At 32.0% G+C, this 21,511-nt stretch overlaps 1 protein-coding gene across 1 annotated transcript; it reads left to right on the plus strand.

Annotated features, from left to right (window-relative positions):
- The first annotated feature begins 8,868 nt into the window (after positions 1 to 8,868).
- LOC108327966 (PAN domain-containing protein At5g03700) lies at positions 8,869 to 11,080 on the plus strand. Its single transcript, XM_017561718.2, has one exon. The coding sequence runs from the start codon at positions 9,235 to 9,237 to the stop codon at positions 10,690 to 10,692; it is 1,458 nt and encodes a 485-aa protein (XP_017417207.1). The 5' UTR covers positions 8,869 to 9,234; the 3' UTR covers positions 10,693 to 11,080.
- The last annotated feature ends 10,431 nt before the right edge of the window (positions 11,081 to 21,511 follow it).

Below are 21,511 nucleotides of genomic sequence, written 5' to 3' on the forward strand. Positions count from 1 at the left end.
TATTAGATTTTCTTAATCTATTTCTAGTCAATTAATTAATTCACTAAAATTATATAACAAGTTGAAAAAACAATAATCAATTATTTTGACAATTCAAGGAGACCATTACTGTATTACAAAATACTGAGTAATATGAAATTCATTAGACGAAAACTAGAGAGATTACAGCACAATTCCTTCCAAAACATTATTTTTTATTTTACTTTGTTTTATATATAATAACCAGTTCGTGCAAAAAGAATTAGTAACCTTCATATAAAAATCAATGCAAACTTAATTGAAGATTTTATTAAAATGTTCTAGAAGCAGTATATTATTTGTTTTTCTATCATTTTTTACTATCACATAGCCTACTTTTTTTTTCTCTCTTATCATTTTTTTCTCATGGTATAAATACAATTATATATATAATTTGGTATTCTATACTTTAAAAGAAATATTTAAATAATAATTAATGTTAATGATAAAAAAATAATTAATCATTATAATAATTAATTAATAAAATAAAAATTATTAATAATTAAAATAGTTTAAAAAAATTATAATTAATTTTAAAATTAGTAATTAAAATGATTTCTATTATAAATATTTTTAAATTGATATCTTGCATTAATTATTAAGTTTTAATTATTAAAATAATTAATTTTTAATTAAAAAATAGTTTTTAACTATATTTTTATTATTAAAATTCATCGTTGTTTAAAAATTTTACGCATGACCTTGATATTGTAATATGGCGGTGAACTATAAGATAATGTCACCGTATTGAACAATTGACTGGAGTTCCTACTCAGTTTGCACTCTTCTCTTCTTATTCTTATAATAGAAATGTGATTGTGGAACAGAAAAAGTACAAATCCAAATCTATATATTCTAGTAGATGTTATTGGATAAGCACCAAAATTATATATTGTAGTGGTATCTATGTATATTTATTCATTTCAAACTCTTTTCCTGCTCCATTTATCATCTTGGGTGAGAAAAAAAAATATTTTTAATTCTTAAATTTTAATACAAAATTTGAATTTAATTTTGTCTCAAATTTTAAACCACTTATTAATTTTATAATTTTTATATAAATAAATATATCTCTCTTAATTCAATAATATTAATTTTTTTTAATATATTAAATGATATTTCAGTTTATGTTTAACATTTCTTTATTAATAAGTTATAATTCAAATACCATATCAAATGAGATTGAGTTAATAAATTTAAATTCATTTATTTTTAAAATTTAAAGAACAAGTATATTAAATTTAAAATATTTAAATTTTAATTTCGTATCAAAATTTAAAAATATAAACATATTTAAGCTTAAAAAGAATATAAACAAATTTACAATAAAACTACCTTTCTTTTAGATAAGTAAATGAGATATGAGAATTTTTTTTAAAATTATTGTTTATGGTAATAAAAAATAAGCTTTCTTTTAATTTTTAAAAACTGAAAGAAAAAACATACAAATTCGTCTAAGTAGTTATTTTAGAAGAAAAAATTCACTTTTACAGGAAAAGTTATGACATGGTTTCTAAACTACTAAAAGTAATTGTAAAACTAAAATATTAAAAAAAATCAAACATAATTTTTAAAAGTGATTTATTATTTAAAGTATGTTTCAAATAAAATTAAGATAACAGAAATGCTATAAAAATATTAACATAATAATTATTAAATCATTATATTTTGAATATATCAAACACATATTCCTCTACTTTTAAAATTATTGATATTTTATATTTTTTTTAAATCAAAGCTAAAGTTCAGGATATATCAATTATGCATAAACATTAATACTAAAGGAATAACATATAAGTCCTAAAGTAAGATATCAGAAATGAGTTAGTGATGTAGACAAAGTGGAGGTTGCTCTAATGTAAAATAATATTCCTTCATTCTCCTTGTTTTCTTTTGTTAAAACCAATCACAATACCATTTTTAGATAAAATACCTTCTAATAAACAGATTTCCTAATTGGTTGAGAGAAACTTGAATCATCATTATTATTTTATTTATGCATCTCATTTGGTTTGAACTTTATAACTTTATAACTTTTATCAAAGTTGTGATATATGAGATTGAGGTCAATTACTTTTATACAAATAATCTAAGCTTAGGTCACAATATAATTCTTAACTTTTCTTGTATCGTTTGATACAATCGGATATCACCTGCAAAAGATAATCTGATGCTCAAATCAATATTTGTCTGAACAATTTGATAATAAATATGTAGTAAAAGTAACAAAATACTTAAATATTAAACTTATATTTAAATATTAAACTTATATTTATACACTTTCGTTATAAGTTTCTTATTAGAACTGACTTAATTGTGACTTATACATTAGTAACTTGAGTTATGATTAGCCTAATTACTCTCAATAACTAATTTTGTTATTAATAGATTTATATATGATTTCGTTGCTGAATGGTGTATCACGAACAATCATACAATACATAAATGATAATTTTTAAAAAGTTATTCCTAAGTAAGCTTCATTTGTTGATCAATATTTCACTCCAAACTCTGAAAATGAGATGATGAGTGATCATGCTAAAAGTTAACAAATGGAACTACTCGATACCCGATTTTCTTCCACTAGGATAAGGAAGAATCCAAAATAAGTATTCCTCCTTCAAAGGATTACTACGAATATCATAAGTAGGCTTGCACCATATTGTCCACAAGGTGGGTTCACACAAATCCCATCCTACTTCATATAATAGTTCAAATATTCCTCCATAAAAAAGTTTTGATCCAAGTAGTGGTGTATATTTGTCCTTCTTGGTTTCATGCATAAAAGAAAAGCAGTGAGATTCTGAGGATCCAACCATATATTTTGGAAAGCAATTTTCAACTGACCCTTTGTATGCTGCATTAGTTTTGTATTTATATTGGTCTGTTACATCTCTGTGCTACAAATGCATTTTAGGTTGTTTTAAGCAAGGTATTCTAGTATCTGGTTTGGTTGTTTTTTCTATTACAGATCAGATATTGTTTATTTTTTATTTATGTGGGCTGATTTAAAGAAACCTGCAGAAAACAGATAGATTCTGACTTGTGAATTCAACTTTCTAGAAATTAAGCTTGGACTTTATCGTGAATCAGAACGAATGATTTTGACCGGCAGAGGGAGAATTTAATACTGCAAACAAGTAGTCAACAAATTTACTAAAATTTTGTAAGATCTAGAACAAAATTTTGAATTGAGAGTAATGGAGATGTGTTCACACTAAGTATTATATCGTGGATCTGACTGTGAATGCACACATTGTGCTTATAAAAAAGGGTTCAACACATATCGAAAAGTTATACATCTTATCTATAAAAGGTTTAAATACTTACTTCATCCCTATATTAAGAGATAAATTTTGGTTTAGTACTTAATTTTAAAAGTGAAGATATTGACTTCCAAAATTATAAAAATTGTATGAATAAAATTCTATCCTTAAATAAATAGAAGCTCTAAGTTCACGTGTCCCATTTTTTCTCTCTCTCTCTACTTTTCCGTGCCACATTTTTCTCTCTTTTCTATTTCTCTCACAAATAATAAAACACAATATCCATTTTCAACATTTTAATAACTTTTTCATTGGTCATCCCATTTAATGATACATTGTTCATTTTACTTATTATATAATTGATATAATTTATTCATATCAATAAAAAATATTATATCCTTAAATTAAAACAATAATAACAGTGCAAAATTTGTAGCTAGTTTTAATTTATTTCATGTTTTTATACACTTCAAATTTTAATGTTATTTAAAACAAAATTTATCTTTATTTAATTTTATAACCAATATTTTGTTATATTTAGCATAAATTTTTATGTTTTTTTATCTATGATTTATAAACAAAATTACTGATAAAATTTACTAACAAAATTTGAAAATTCAATTATTAAATTATTTATCAATAAATTTTAAAAATATATTATGTACAATTTTATTAACAATTTTGACCACAAGAAAACTAAAATTTTTGTGCTCAATTTATCGACTAAATTTATTGGAAACATATTTATTAATGATAAAAAAAATTTAATTGTCAATAAATTTTATCATAATATAGATAAAGTTAAAGTGAAAATTTTGACTTCATTTTATTGAGAGTATTTGCCAATAAAAATATCCGTTACTGCTAAAATTTATAAATTACCAATCAACTTTACCAATAAATTTATAATTAAGAAATATTTTTATCAATAATTAAAATCCTAAAAATATGATCTATAAGAATCATGAATGTCAATTTTTATACATGAAAAAGACCTATTAAAAAATAATACATAATCAAATTATGTTATATATATAAATGACTTTTGTTACTATTATATAAAAATATAATCAATTAAGTATTGTATATAGGATATACTTTACTTTCTTTTAATTTTAATTTATATTATTTAGTCCAAACAACTTTGTTTTTCATTTTTTTTCACTTCTTTATTTTTTATGTTTATTCAATCGAAACATAATCGACATGGATAATAACATGTTACGAAATTTTTTAAAATTTACGTAAAATAATCCGTGATTGAATAAAAATGCTAAATATTTTTTAGATATATTTGTATTAGTCGGAAGAGTTTTACAAAAAAAAAAGTGTTGATAGATTATTTGGTGAGGTCATGCTAATTATTATTGCTAGATTCATCCCATCGTATGTATTAACAATTTTTCATATACGTGATGTAATTATAAAATTTTTATCGGAATTAAAACACATTTAAATGTTGATTTTTTCGTAATTTCACTATTTTTTTATGTATTAACTATTTATATTTGAATGTAAATCTAACTTAAGTGATAATTGAATATGTTAAATAGAAGTATAAATAATATATAATTATTATATGTAAAAATAAAGAGCCCAAGAAAATAATAAAAGTTTAAACAACATGTGTTGTAGAAGAAGAAGTATTTTGTTTTTTTGGGTAAAAGAGGAGAAGAGAGGGAACCAAGAAGATTTGATTTGATGTTAGAAAACAGAGAGAAAAAGGTGGCTGGGATGAGCATACGAGAAAGAAAAAAAGTACAGCCACATTATCGTAAACTTAACGTTGTTTATATCAACTTAACGGATAAGACTTTATTCATACAATTTTTACAAATTTGGGACTCAATAAACAAAAATTCAGCTCTTAATATAATATGGGGATGAAGTAAGCATTTAAGCATATATAAAACTATGCAATAATAATAAATTATTCAATAATGTTTAATAATAAATGAAATAATAAACTTAATGAATAATAAATTTTACTAAATTAGATTTTAATTTATAATTTTGATATTATGTTGAAAAGGATATATTTTAAAATCTAAGATTAAAATTGATTTATAAATTAAAATTTGCAATCTCTGTCTGATTCACGTTAGATTTAGTTATACGCAATACTCTAATACATATCGATCACATTAATCAACAATAGAGACACTACAAGGTGCGTTTAAAAATTCGCAAGAGTAGACTTTAAGAAAACCGTAAAAGGTTTTAACTATTAGCATAAAAAAGGTTACACTCATCATTCTTAGTGTTCTAATATAAGTTAAGATATGATTAAATTTTAACACAAAAAATATAATAAAAAACTGCAATCACGTCAACAAATGTGAAAATATATAATAAACTAAAAGATAATGATACTTTAACAATATTTTAACATCATCTACGTGTCATTCTGTGATTGATCCAAAATTATTCCATAATCAATAATAATAATCATAAACATCAAAATAGACTAATCACAGAATGACACGTATATGATATTAAAATGTTGTAAAAAAATATTGTCAAGAGATCATTACTCTTTATATTCAAGCTCAAAAGTTATACTATCTCTCCTTTACTTTGATAGTATTTTTAGTAAAATGAACTCATAATTTTAAATTTGAGCATATACAAGATATAAACATAAGCTTTGGCCTATGAGAATTTATTGAGTAAACGAAAGGCTTATTCGATAAATTTTTATTACATGATAATTTTGATTATAAAATATTCTGGAAAACAAAATTTACTGAAATGAACTTAAAGTTTATAGGAATCATAAATTATTTTTCTGAATATAAAATACATTAATCTTGGTGTCACGTGGTGTTATGTTAAAAAGAAAAAAATATATTTTAAATTGTGATATAGCAGTTGATTTATGAATAGTCAATCCTTCGCTTTAATATATACAGATTTGTCAACTCCTTCACTTTAATTGGCAACTCATTTAAGTTTCTTCACATTGTATTCAAAACCTATGGGCTAGTAATTAATTTTACATTAACTATTTTTCGGATACTTTTAGAATAAAATTTAAATACAATCATATGTGTTATTACCAATATTGTTTTGTATTTTGAATGTAAAGACGAATGTTTACTTAATTATTTTTTTCATATTTGAATGTTATTCTATTTGTATAAAGTAAACTGTTCACCAATGGATCAGAATATATGTTAAAAATGTTCGGAACTAAAATTAGTTTAAGTTTGATTGAAAAAACTGTTAATATTATAATAAATGTGTAATAAAAAATTTAACAACAATATATTAAATATGTATGTATAATTTTTTAATGAAATTTAATAAGGTTAACTTAATTACAATTTAATTCCTTTTAAATTCAATCATTCTATTTAGATTAATTAAATATTTAATTATTCTAATTGTGATTGATCGTTTTTCTTTCTATCCAAACAATCAATCGTGCTGTTGCAGTACCGTGAACAGATTTCGGGTTCAAATTTAAAAGTTTACTTCAACCAATCAAAATATTGTGATTTAAAGAAATTCCTTATTATCATAAAGAATCTCAAATTCTAATAGAAAAATAACTAACTTTAGCTTGACAGGTCATTTTGACAATATAAAGGTGTGACAGGTTATATGGTGATAGTCAACCATTCCTCTTAAAGTAGTTTGGGAAATTTTATTCTTTTAAAAAATTAAAATGTTTTTTTTTTTATAAAACTAACTGTTTAAAAATGTCAAATGTTTAAGACGTATTTTGAAATTAAACAAAAACATTTTAAAACAGAATAGTTTCTGGAATCTGAAATTTTGTAATTTACAGTTGTTTTTAATAGGATTAGAATATATAACAGTAGTTATTTTATGGTTGAAATAGTATAATTTATGGATATGTTGAAAGATATTAAAGAGAAAAATGGAGTAATGGTGTGATGTAGGAGCAGATATGGGTGGGAATTTAAAAGGCAATAATGAGAAAATGCAAGTGCCCCAATTTTGCGGCTGTTGAAACACCTTGAGAGGGAAGGGCTTCATCACATTAAAGAACTCCACAAATTCTTCTGACTTTATACATTTCAATTGGTGCTCTTTTCAATTAAAATAAATTAATCCCAAAATGCATTATCTTTTTTAAAAAGTAAAAATAAGTAATGATTATCTTCACCATGACACAAGCAAAAACATAACCAAACATCAACTAACGTAGAGTGGATATCCAGTCCAGAAGATTTTGGATCGATGGGTCAATACTAGCTGAGCTAGCTACGAAGTTTGTCAACTATCACAACCGCTCTATAAATTGCATCCACACGTGCCTCCACCCAACACAGACCAAACTTTATTTTGACACAGATTCAACTAATCAGACAGAGTTAATTTAATTCTTAGTTTTTAAATTAAATTTCAAATATGTAATTTCATAAATATCCAAAAAATAATGTTACTCATAACTATAAATGAGCTCCTGCAACCTCTACAGTTACACGTTGACACTGCACCTAACTTTGCTCAGTCAAACGCCTTCCATGTAGAGGAGCTGTTTGACTGCTCATCCTTTCCTGTCTGATCCGATTATAAGTTTGTGAGTGAATTTAACCAGATTTATTTGTTAATGAATTTAAAATATTTGAATTTATTTTATTTATCACGAGTTACTCAATTAAATGGATTAATTTATTTAATTATAATTTTTTAACCTAAAAAAATCAATTTTTTAATTAAAATCTAAATAAATTTTATTCAAAATAATATTAAACTTCAAGTACAATTAAAAATCACAAAAATACAATTCAAATACATTTAAAAATAGGAGATCATTTAGGATTTTTGTCTTTTTAATATAATTTAATATTTAAAAATGAAAAACAATTAGGCAATAATGAGAAAATGAAAAACATAACACGAATATACAATCACATATACACGCCTAAGGTTTCTCTCCATGCTTTGATTTTTTTCACCAACCAATTTGACTCAAAACAGGGCACATGAACCATTACTGGAACACCCAAAAGAAATGAAAAAATAGAAAAATATGGAAATAAATTGTTTGCTTATTAATAATCTTTCTAAACAAATTTATATTCTCTCGACATTTAGTTACATACACATTGTAACGGTAAAATGTTGCTATATATGTAGAATATAAGTTAGTTAGATATACACATTAGCGTTTTTATTTTTGTATAAATATTTTTAGATTTATAAACACTACTTAATCATAAAATTACATAAATAAAAAGTACTAAAATGTTGTTAAAAGAATATGTATTAATGGTGAGTTTTTGTTTTAAAAGAATAAAAGTTAACGTGATGTTTAATGTAATTACAATAAGATTACAAAAAGAGATTGAATATAATTTTATAGTTTTATAATGTAAATTACAAAATGTAATATTATGTTTAAGGAAAAAAAAAAGTTAAACAAGAAACCAAAATTTCACCAACAAAAAAAAAAAATCGAAATCATCAAGTTCGCAAGTAGATGCGAAATAAATATACAAACCAAAGAAGATGTTGAGATGGCCACGAGGAGAAAAGCAAAAATAGTTTTTGTAGTGGCTCTTCAATTGAGTTTTGGTGCTTTTGCACACCAGTAATGAAATAAAAAGAGGCAAAGTGCACGTTTGTTTAAAGGAAGAAAATCCTTTCTGCTTACAATTCTGAAAGTTTTAAATACTACTTATTTTCGATCTGTAAATACAATTTCTTGGAAACAATATCCTAAACGCCAAATACAACTTACTCCCTAGTGTAATTTTTTCTAAATAGGATCATTTCCCTAATTTCTTTACGAAATTAAAGGGGTAATGGGACACAGAGGAACACCATGCATTTAAATAAGGTTTACCAATGTAGTGAAGCCGTATTGTGTTTTTCCTTCCCCCAACATATTTAATTAATTAATATATTATTTTAGTTTTCAAAGATCGTTATAAATCTGACACTCTTACAGTGTCAAACTCGTTTTCTCTATGTTATGCCAACCCTGATGTTCAACATGTTCGCGGCTCATCAGCCTCGGTTTATGGTCATTGTACTTCTGTCCATCGAGATCATCACCTCGAGATGCAGTTCCACCACGCAAGAGCTTCACACCGGCTTCTCGGCCACACCAGACTCTTCAACGGCGTCGTTTCAGGCAGTTCTCAATGACTCCAGTGGAAACTTTTCTCTGGGCTTCCTCCGCGTGAACCGAAACCAGCTGGCACTAGCCATCCTCCACGTCCCATCCTCGGAGCCTTTCTGGGTGGCCAACCCAACCCGCGCAGCTTCCTGGTCCGACAACACGCGCCTCTTCTTCAACGGTAGTCTAGTGCTGTCGGACTCCGAAACGCGCCTTTCGTGGTCAACCGCCACAAACGGAGACCGTGTGGTGCTCCTCAACACCTCCAACTTGCAGGTCCAAACCCAAGGTCGTCCCCTCTGGGAGAGTTTTAACTTTCCAACAAATACCATCGTCCAGGGCCAGAATTTCACTTCCAAAATGTCTCTGTTATCCTCCAACGGATTATATTCGTTGCGGTTAGGCAGCGATTTCATGGGACTATACGAAGGAAACGGGGATTTATACTGGAAACGCACAGTACTTGAGACGAAAGCGGAAGTGCAGGAAGGTAAGGGGCCGATTTACGCCCGAGTCAACCCGGAGGGTTACCTTGGGATGTATCAGACAAACGACGAGAAACCCGCGGATGTTCAAAAGTTCAACAGCTTTCAACAGGTTGTCACAGCGGCGTCGTTTTTGTTCGTGCGGATGGAATCGGACGGGAATTTGAAAGGTTATTACTGGGACGGTTCCGAGTGGCTAATTAACTACCAGGCTATTTCTGAGACCTGCGAACTCCCCCGGTCCTGCGGTTCCTACGGTTTGTGCACGCCCGGCGAGTCTGGATGCTCCTGCTTAGATAACCAGACCCGGTTCGAAGCGGGTGGGTGTTTCAACGATGTTGGTGGAGAGTTGTGTGGGGAAGAAGGGATTGGTGGGAATAGAAACGGTTACTGGGTGCTGAGAAAGACCGGCGTGGAGCCACCGCATAAGGAGCTCCTTAGCCACGTGACGAAGTCGTCTTTGGCGGAATGCGAGGAGTTCTGCGAGAAGAACTGTAGCTGTTGGGGAGCGCTGTATAACAACGGCACCGGGTTTTGCTACATGTTGGATAGTCCAATCGGAACATTGTTGGGTAGCGGAGATGCGACAAAAGTGGGGTATTTCAAAGTTAAAAAAGGGGAACGAGAAAATAAACGGGTTTGGGTACGGGTCGGAATTGTGATTACGGTTTTGGTAATGGTTGGGATTATTATTGTTGGTACGGGGCTTTGTGTGAGACGATGGAAAAGGAGAAGAGGAGTGAAGGAAGAGGATTGGGCCTCGCCCGGCCCGTATAAAAATCTTGGATCTGCGAGTTTTAGATCCATCGAAATGAGCAATAGATAATAGAGAGTGACGGAAGGGGTGACGCATTGGTGTGGGTTGACATTGGTGGGGTCCATCTAATCTAATATTATTTTGTACATGGCACTGTCATGAGTGATGTGTGACTCTTTTGGCTCCCTCAATGCTTTTGACCTTTCCTTATTTATACGAAAGAATTGGTGACTGAGTTGGGTGAAAAGGGGAAGGGGCTGTTTGTTTTCTCATCCAACCACCACGAGGGGAAGCAAGTGGCAATTTGGAATGCTCGGTGCAGCCAAACAAGTATGAGTTGAATATTTGGTGTAATGAGTGGAATTATTCTTCTCTAGTTTTGCTGTGGGATCTCTGTTTCTTTGTACTCCTATTTCACTTCAAACTGCTGCCGCCCCCGTGCTAAAGTTCAAACCAATTACCAACGACATTTATTAATGATTAATTAGCTACGCTATTAGCTCAACCAGGAGATTTATTAATGATTCATTACAAACGTTATTAGCTCAACCACGATATTTATCAATGATTAATTAGAAATGTTATTCATTTAGATACAAAGTAATTAAAGATTTGTTCGTAACATTATCGATTCATCATAGCATTTTGTTAATAAGGATTTGAGTTCGGACACTCACTTTTATCGCAGGAGGGACAGATAAGAAAAAACATATTTTATTTAATAATAAATTAAAAATATTTTCTAGTCATGCAAGATTACAATAGTAAAAAACGGGTTGATGATTTGTCTCCTTGCGTATCTATCCTGTGTATTTCTAAGCTTTGATCACAAGAGAATATGTAAAAGCTCTTGGACCATTCAGTTTGCACGGGAGTTTTCTTATGCAAGCAAATCATTGAATTTTCTTATACTTTGTTTATTTAAATAGATTTGGGGAGAGTGATGAAATGAATTTGAGAGGATTTGAAAGTAAATTTTTGTTATTGTTTATTTGAGTGGATTTTGAAGGTATGTAAGAATAAATTTGGAAGTAAATTTTTTTAATTTGTCACATCAATCAAATCCTACATTAATTCTCACAAACTTTACTTTCAAATCGACTCTCACTTACCTCCAAAATCCACTCAAATAAACAACAAAAAATTTACTTTCAAATTCATTCAATCATTCTTCCCCAAATTCATTCAAGTAAACAAAGTCTTAATGTTTGTCAATAAAGTTAGGTTATCAAAAAGTGAGTTTACCTCAAAATTAAACATATTGTGATGAGCTTCCAATTAGGTCTAACCATTAATTGCTAAAAAATAATTTTTATTATTTTCATTAATACTTTAATTGCTCTCATATCCATTAATAATTTTAATTGTTATGATATCCACAATGACTTTAATTGCTTTATACTCATTAATGACTTTAATTATCTTAATTAATATTAATTATCAATTAATTACCGTTTCTACCACTCGATTATTTTGTTGCTAGATAGTAGACCGTCCTTTCATAGCTAACAGGGTGGTCATACAATACAATTAGGTTTTATATATTTAAAATTAAATTTTGTATAACAAATGTTTCTAAATTTAATAGAATTATATTATTCGAGTTATGTTTTTTTTTATTTTAATTATGTTTCACGTTAATTTTGATTTGATATTCATTCAATTTGTTTTTAATGAAAAGAAAAACTTGACGTGAATACTTTTGTCAATTAAATTAATAAATAATTATTTTTTAACTAAATTATAGAGTTTTAATTTAGGAATTTACAATCAATACAAAGTTTATGTGAAATTTTTGATATGGTGGATAATTTTGTAAAAATGTTCAATTTATTTAATTCTTTTTAAATATAAACTTCAATAAGGAATTTATGTATTTTTTTCTTGATAGTCATATTTTTGTGTTTTTACATAAAGATGGAATGATGTATGAAGATTAAGTAGTGATAAAGAACAAGAAGATGAAGATAAATTAATGGAATTACAAGTAAAAAAGATAAATTCTAAGAGTATAAATTGCAGAAAATAAATTATCAAAGATAAAACAAAATAGGTAAAGAAAATCTACCAAAGTGATGACCTAAATTGCAAATTTCATAATTGGATTTATTATTTTTCTTTTTCGTGACATTATAAAATGTTTGAATTGTAATCATAATTTTTTATCTATTGTACATGAAAATTCTATATATATTTGTCCTTAATATTTTTTTGCAATTAAGTCAAAATAAAATAAAAAATTATATAATTTACAATAATGGTCTAAAAAAAACTCACTTTTCGTCAATGATGCCTACTAAGTCCCATGCTTTGTAGCAGTGGAGGTGTATATATATATATATATATATATATATATATATATATATATATATATATATATATATATATATATATATATATATATATATATATATATATATAAAATAGTGTGCATCCCTAATTTTGTTAAAATTATTATTATCTGAATTTTTTTATCTTGTTCTCTTTAAACTTATATATTTGAAGTGGTGGCTTATCTGAATTATTTGAAAAGTAAATTATACTTAGAGCTGTCAGTTTCTTTCCAAGTCCCAAGGCTAACCCTGCCCTTTTTATATTTAGCCCCATTTTTGTTGACCCACGTCTTGGGGGCTTTTTTTAAAGACCCTGGCCCCCAAAACCCCATCCAAGTGGATTGTGAATGAAGCAGGGCCGGGTTAGCCCCCTAGCCCCAAAACATTATTTTTGACCCATTTTCTTCTGAACAACCACTCGACTGAGCAATTGACGGCCTCCCCTCAGTCTCGCCGCCCCTCCCTTTGTCTCCTCCCGCCGTCTTCCCCCGCCATGCTGAACCTCGGAGGAAACCTCCGTCCTCATCGACGCCTACCGCGACAAGTGATCCTCCCTCGGCCGCACCAACCTCAAAGCCACCCACTGGCAAGAGGTCGCCGATTCCCCCACTGCCAAAACCGCCATCCAGTGCCGCCAAAAAATGGAAAAACTCCGCAAACGCTACCGCACCGAAATCCAACGCCTCCGCTCCCTCCCTCTCCCTCGCCTCATCAACAACTCCACCACCGCTTCACCCTCCTCCTGGGTTCACTTCAAATCCGTGGATTCCATGGAAAAAGGCCCCAACAAACCCACACCGCCACCGCCACCAACCCCAACACCTCCACCAACAACCTCAATTTCCCCGACGAATTCCAACTCAATCTCTAACACAATCTAATCGCGTGGGTTCATCTTTAACGCAATCTAATCTCGTGGCTCCATCCCCTCCTAGATCTACTCTCTAATCGGTACCAATTTTACATTTTTGCTTTCTTCGATTCATTGCAACGAATTCCAATCTCAATTGTTTTTTCATCTTGTTTCTCCCCCCATTTCACGATCTATGCTCAATGTCTCTACTACGTTCGATTTCAATTGAACTCACTGTTTGAAATGCCGTTAGTGCTTCTGGTTTTCTACCTCCATCAATTATCCATCTGGGTCATTTCTAATACCCTAATAAATTGAATGTTTAAAGTTGTATACTTTCATGACTGTGTATGCTCCATGGATGGATTTTTCAATTGGGTTTTGATTAAGCTCTCTTTATGTGTTTGTGCATCATGTCACTTATGTCTTCTTTCTTCACAGGCTGTAGTAAGTTGTGGCTAGCCTTCCCCCTGAGCTCCTTGGAGATGTTATTAATAGATTGGAAGCAAATGAGAGTGCATGGCCTGCTCGTAAGCATGTCGTTGCATGTGCTGCCGTGTGCAAGTCCCGGAGAGAAATGTGCAAAGAAATTGTTAGCAGTCCTGAATTTTGTGGGAAGATCACTTTTCCTATTGGCCTGAAGTAGGTACACCTTTTGTTCTTCTATCATGTGCCTAAAATATGCGTAAAGTATTTGCTTTATGTATCAAGGATATGAAATTTTTACCATGACCAAAGTTTACATTTTTATGCTTCGTTGACTCTTGTCTTGTCTGTAGCCTATGCATAGGAATGGAACCATCCAGTGTTTCATCAAGAGAGACAAATCTAAGCTGACATACCATCCAGTCCTGGTAAGCTTTCCTTTGTTGACACTAACATATATGAATTTATCTTATCATCTTGTTTTTTTCTTTCTTTAATTTGCTTTTACTGTGTAATTTTTGTGCTTATGGCCTCTGGTATTGATATATTTATTGACTTTTTCCTTTATCAATATGAGCTGTGGTCACCTTTGAAAGTAGAATTTATTGTTGTTTCTTTGATTTTTGGTTCAACTTAATTGCTTGTTATGTTCATTTCTATGTTTGGATTGGTGAAAAATGATGGAATGAGGTGGTTGTTTTTGAAATGTAAGCTTTGCTACCTTAAACTCGATCTTACAGCTTCCTTGTGGTGTTGGGAAATGTTTTTAATGCAATTTAGATAGTAGTGTTCGAATATGATGGTCAACTTCTTTGTTGTGGCCCACTTACAAACTTATTGTGTCGTTTTATTGAAGTTTATGAAAGTAAGTAATAACTACTGGTGCTCAAGTTACTTAGGGTTGGGTGCTGATGTCACTTCTAGTTTATTTTGGTCATATGATCCATTCAAATAATTCAACCTTGTCCCGAGCATCATTTCAACTTGGTGCGTGTTTGGCTTGTTAGCTTTGCTAAAGTTTTAATGGTGTGTGATGCATGTCTATTATGCTTATGTTGACTTTAATTACAAGAGAATAGCTCATGCCTTGCCTATCCTATTTGTTTTATTGGTTGAAATGTATTCTATGCTAGCACGAGTATTGAGTTGACAAATGTCTTGCTGTTACAGTGTGTTGTATATGTTAGAATAATTATTAAGTCTACCTATGATTAGTAGAGCAGGGCCTAAAAGTAGGTAGTTGTGTGTTGGGTTATCTATAATGATTGTTCCTAGCAGTCTAGGACAATCTCTTCATCTTCCATCTATCTATTGTATCATATTTTTATCTATATAAATAATAGAACTGAGAAGGGTCTTTCAAGCCCTTTAGAACTATTTTTTACTGTTTTAGATCTCAAGTTGGTATCAGAGCAGGTTCATCCTGCTCTGGTTTCTGTCCTGGGTTGTCCACCAGCATTATCACTGTTGTTTGCATCTGTCCGGTGCCGTTCACCGTTGTCCGCGGCTGTCTCGCCACTAATTGCAGCTGTCAACTGCAGTTTGAAGTTCTTCAACTTGGTTGTCCACCATCTCGCTGCTGTCCGCTGCTGTCCACCACCGTTCGCCGCCGTCCGCCGTTCGCCGCCGGCCGCCGCCGGCCGTCGTCACTGTTCCATCAGGCGACCACTGAATCTGGTTCGCCTCTTCACGCGACAGCCAACCCCACCGGTGGGTTCGCCTGATTCTCCTCCACGCGCCGCCACGCGCCGCCTTTTTGTGCGCTGCGAACAGGCGCGTGTTGTCCACGCGTCGCCCTCTGCTCACCGGAAAGTCGCCGCGCCACCTCCATAGCTGTCGCCCTCTGCTCCTCTGTCCGTTCTGCCCCTCAAAATTCTACTTTGGTGTGTCCAGAAGCTCCCCTTTAAGAAAACCCTAAGGAACCCTTTAGGGTTTTCTGATTCTTCACGGTATTTCTAGTTTTTCTGGTTCCTTTTCCTGTTTTTTATCAAAGAATGGCGTCTGGAAGTGCTCTTTCTTTCTCTGGAAGTCCCTCAATCACTTCCGAAAAGCTAAATGGAAAGAATTATCTGTGTTGGTCTGCTGCTGTGGAAATGTGGTTCCTTGGTCAAGGACATTATGACCACCTTGAGCAGGATGGGAGCCAAGTTCCTTCTGACAAAGCTGAAAAATGGAAACAAGCTGATTTCCAATTGTGTGCCCTATTGTGGCAATCTGTGGAACCACGACTTTTGATATCTCTGAGAGCGTTCAAGACATGTTACACTTTTTGGAAGAAAGCTCAAATCATTTATGCTAATGATATTCAACGTCTCTATGATACCGCAAACAAGCTCGCCTGTCTCAAAATGACAGACCATGATATGGTCTCCTTCATGACTGAAGCCCAAGCAGTTGTGGAAGAATTGAGAATGTTCTTGGAAGTGGAATCTTCAGAAGATATCAAAAAGAAGCTTGACAAGTATTGTATGGTGATGATCCTCCGTGCTTTGCATCCAGATTTGAATCACATCAGAGATCAACTTCTGACAAGTCATGAGGTCCCCTCCTTGGAAGCCTTGACCACACGTCTTCTTCGTGTTCCGGTGTCTCAGTCTCAGGAAGCTCATGAAACAATGGAACCATCTGTCATGGTTGCCACGCGAGGAAGAGGAGGACGTGGCACTAGAGGAGGAGGACGTGGAGGTCGAGGACGTCCACAGTGCTCTTACTGTAAGAGAGTGGGTCACACCCAAGAAAACTGCTACTCCTTGCATGGCTTTCCTTCAAAAACCGCCAATATCTCTAAGGCTGAAACTTCCACTTCCAACTCCAAGTTCACTGAGGAAGAGTATCAAGAGTATCTGCGATTAAAGTCTAACAGTTCGGCGCAATCATCTCAGTCCCCAAGTACGTCCACAGCTTGCATTTCTCAATCCATGGAAGGTATAAATTCATGGGTAATTGACTCGGGTGCTTCTGATCACATTTCTGGTAATACCTCATTGTTCTCAACCCTTTCCCTCCAAGAAAAACCCCATTTCATTACCCTTGCAAATGGCTCTAAAACTTGTTCAAAGGGAGTCGGTCAAGTCTCCCTGTCTCCCTCTCTAACTCTGAAATCTGTTCTTTTTGTCCCTCACTGTCCATTCAATTTAATTTCCCTAAGTCAGTTAACCAAAATGTTACCTTGTTCAATAACTTTCGATTCAAAATCTTTTGTTATACAGGAGCGTGGCTCGGGGAGACAGATTGGAGAAGGATATGAAGCTGGAGGTTTATACCATTTTGGATCTCGTCCACGGGTATCTTGTGTTGCAGCTCTTCCCCCTAAAGTGTTACATGATCGGTTTGGCCATCCTCACTTGTCAAAGTTAAAAAAGATGTGTCCTGAACTTAGTGGTCTTCAGACTTTAGAATGTGAGTCATGTCAACTAGGAAAACATGTTAGATCTGTCTTTCCTAAACGGTCTCAATCAATGTGTACTTCTAGTTTCTCTATTATTCATTCTGATGTCTGGGGACCTAGTCGCGTCTCTTCTTTTGGTTTTAGGTATTTTGTTACTTTTATTGATGAGTATTCTAGATGTACTTGGGTTTATCTAATGAAAGATCGCTCTGAATTGTTACCCATTTTCACATCTTTTTTGAATGAAATCAAGAACCAATTTGGTCACGTAATTAAAGTCTTAAGAAGTGATAATGCTAAAGAGTATTTCTCATCAACTTTTTCTTCACTTCTTAGCTCCCATGGTATTTTGCATCAGTCCACTTGTCCTCATACACCCCAGCAAAATGGTATAGCCGAAAGAAAAAATAGACACTTGGTTGAAACGGCTCGTACCCTTTTGCTTGGTGCTAATATTCCTGTTCATCATTGGGGGGATGCCATCTTAACTGCATGTTTTCTTATTAATAGGATGCCTTCCTCCTCTCTCAATAATAAAGTCCCTTTCTCCATTCTCTTTCCCAATGATCCTCTCTTTCACACCTCTCCTCGAGTCTTTGGTTGTGTTTGTTTTGTTCACGACATGTCTCCGGGGCTCGACAAGCTCTCTGCTCGTGCGGTCAAATGTGTCTTTTTGGGCTATTCTCGGCTTCAAAAAGGGTACCGGTGTTACTCTCCTGAAACCAAAAAGTACTACATGTCTGCCAATGTTACCTTCTTTGAACAGACACCTTTCTTCTCTCCCTCTGTTCAAGATGTTCATATCCTCCACCCACCACGTGCTTGGTTTGGAAAGTTTAGCTCCATTGTTCAAAAATTTGGACTAAAACGCAGTGAAGCAGATCATTCAGTCTTTTATTATCATTCGTCTCCTGGAAAATGTGTTTACTTGATAGTATATGTTGATGATATAGTTATTACAGGAAATGATACTGCTGGAATATCTCAATTGAAGGAGTACTTGTGTAGACATTTCCAAACCAAGGATCTTGGGAGCCTCAAATACTTCCTAGGCATTGAAGTAGCTCAGTCAAAAGATGGAGTTGTAATCTCCCAAAGGAAGTATGCTCTGGATATTTTGCAAGAAACAGGCATGATTGATTGTAGACCGGTTGATAGCCCTATGGATCCAAATCAAAAATTAACAACAGAAGAAGGTGAATTATTCTCCGAACCGGAGAGATATAGGAGGCTAGTTGGAAAACTAATCTATCTCACTATTACAAGGCCGAATCTATCTTTTGCAGTTGGAGTGGTTAGTCAGTTTATGCAAGCTCCATGTGTTGGCCATTGGAATGCTATCATTCGCATTCTAAGGTATGTGAAAAAGGCTCCCGGGCAAGGGCTGTTATATGAAGAAAAAGGAAGCCTTCAGGTATCAGGATATTGTGATGCTGATTGGGCAGGTTCTCCTATTGATAGACGATCTACTACTGGATATTGTGTTTTCCTTGGAGGAAACATTATCTCATGGAAAAGTAAGAAACAAAATGTAGTGGCTCGATCAACAGCTGAGGCTGAATACAGGGCAATGGCTTCATTAACATGTGAACTTATATGGGTGAAGCAGTTCCTTCAAGAGCTTAACTTCTGTGGCATCCAAAGTATGAAGATGTATTGTGATAACCAAGCTGCTCTTCACATTGCATCAAATCCAGTGTTTCACGAGAGAACCAAACATATAGAAATTGATTGTCATTTTGTTCGGGAAAAATTATTGTCAAAAGAAATATGTACTGAGTTTGTTGGATCAAATGACCAACTCGCAGATGTGTTGACTAAGTCGTTAAGGGGACCTCGGATTGAGTTTATTTGTTCTAAGCTTGGTACATACAATTTGTATGCTCCAGCTTGAGGGGGAGTGTTAGAATAATTATTAAGTCTACCTATGATTAGTAGAGCAGGGCCTAAAAGTAGGTAGTTGTGTGTTGGGTTATCTATAATGATTGTTCCTAGCAGTCTAGGACAATCTCTTCATCTTCCATCTATCTATTGTATCATATTTTTATCTATATAAATAATAGAACTGAGAAGGGTCTTTCAAGCCCTTTAGAACTATTTTTTACTGTTTTAGATCTCAAGTGTATAAATATACATTTAGGAATTTATGTTCCTGGCTATCATTGTTTTTGGGGCCTGTTCTGGACTAATAAATGTGTTCCTACAGCCTTGCTTATTGTAAATAGAAAGTTTCTTCTCTCTGCCAAAAGGACCAGAAGAACAACTTGCACGGAGTATATTATATCAATGGATGGAGATAACATATTGAGATCTAGTAGTACGTACATTGGAAGTATAAACTAAGCTCCAGGAAGTATATTACAGTATATGTATTTACCAATTGCTGTATAAATTTTTTGTTTCTTTCTATTTTTGTATCTATTTCTGGATTATAATTTTTTTTTCTCTACATAAAATTTGGTAAAAAGGAAGGCCCATGGGTTGGCCCTGACCCACAGGGCTTTGGGGGTATTTAGCCCTGTGAGCTTTTTTAATAAAGGACTTTTTTGGCCTTGTGGGCTTTTTTGGCCCCAACCCATGTGGGCTAGGGTCAAGTCCTATTATGGGGGCTTATTTGACAGGTCTAATTATACTTCTCACTTCTTAACTCTTAACATTTTAAAGGTGCACGAATAAAAATTGGAGGTGCGGGAAGAAATTGCCAATGGATAATTGTAAAGCCCACAGGAAGATCCACGAAGAAATTGCCAATTCATAATTGTAAAGCCCACAGGAAGATGCACGCCAAATCTTCATTTCATGCTGTGCGCATTCCCCTATCCTCCCTCTAATATCAAAACCCCGAAATATGAGATAATAATAACAACAAACAACGATAATAACTAATGTTATTATTAATAGATAATAATAATATAAATAAAAAGTAATGATTTTACGATTTATAGTTAAAAATTCGAACACAATAATTTTATCAAGTCTTGATAAACATAAATATAGTGTAATAATTAAAGATCGATCTATATATATATATATATATATATATATATATATATATATATATATATATATATATATATATATATATGAATTTATAGAAAAACAATTAATTTTGGTGTAAATAGAGAATTTTTTGAGATTGATAGAATGTTGTGGGGACGTATTTTTGGTGTGTGGGTTTGAAGACGTAGCCGAATATGTAATCTGTTGCATCAATAAAACCCACACGTAATGTAAAGAATAAATGCTCCTCCAGTAAGAGGAAGCAACTGAAAGGAATATTCTTTATCACAACATGCTCATATACTTTACAGTGTATAGGTCCTATACTTTACATTATGCTTTATATATATATCCATGCAAATGGCTAACACGTAACAAGCACAAATAATTAGAAATGTGTTTTCTTTTGGTATCATATTTTAATGGACCATATTCATTTCAAATATTTACTTCTTCGCTTCTATTAGGTCTTTCATAAAACTGTTTCCAACTAAAATGGAAACGTGGATTCATAATAATTGGTGTTGAGTATGAAAGTAGAAGAGAGTTATTCATAGATTTCTCTCCACCTATATAACTCTACATTCTATCAATTATAATTCTTATGCACAAAATCTTTATAATCAATTATTAACATTCTTTGATTGCATATGTTTTTAAAGAAAATAATAATAACGGTCAATTGATTTTTTTTTAAAAACTTACACCATTTTCATAATTTCATAACCAAATTATTCCATATTAGTAAAAAAGCCTATATTACCCGGTACATGAGATTTGTGAAATTAAGGAGTTAATAATTTAGTTGATACAAAAATCTTTTCATAAATTGGAAAAAGAAAGTTACTATGCTATTATATTTAATTAATAATATAAACATAATCATTA

The sequence above is a fragment of the Vigna angularis genome, chromosome 2, assembly GCF_016808095.1.
Source record: "Vigna angularis cultivar LongXiaoDou No.4 chromosome 2, ASM1680809v1, whole genome shotgun sequence".
NCBI classification, from domain to species: domain Eukaryota; kingdom Viridiplantae; phylum Streptophyta; class Magnoliopsida; order Fabales; family Fabaceae; genus Vigna; species Vigna angularis.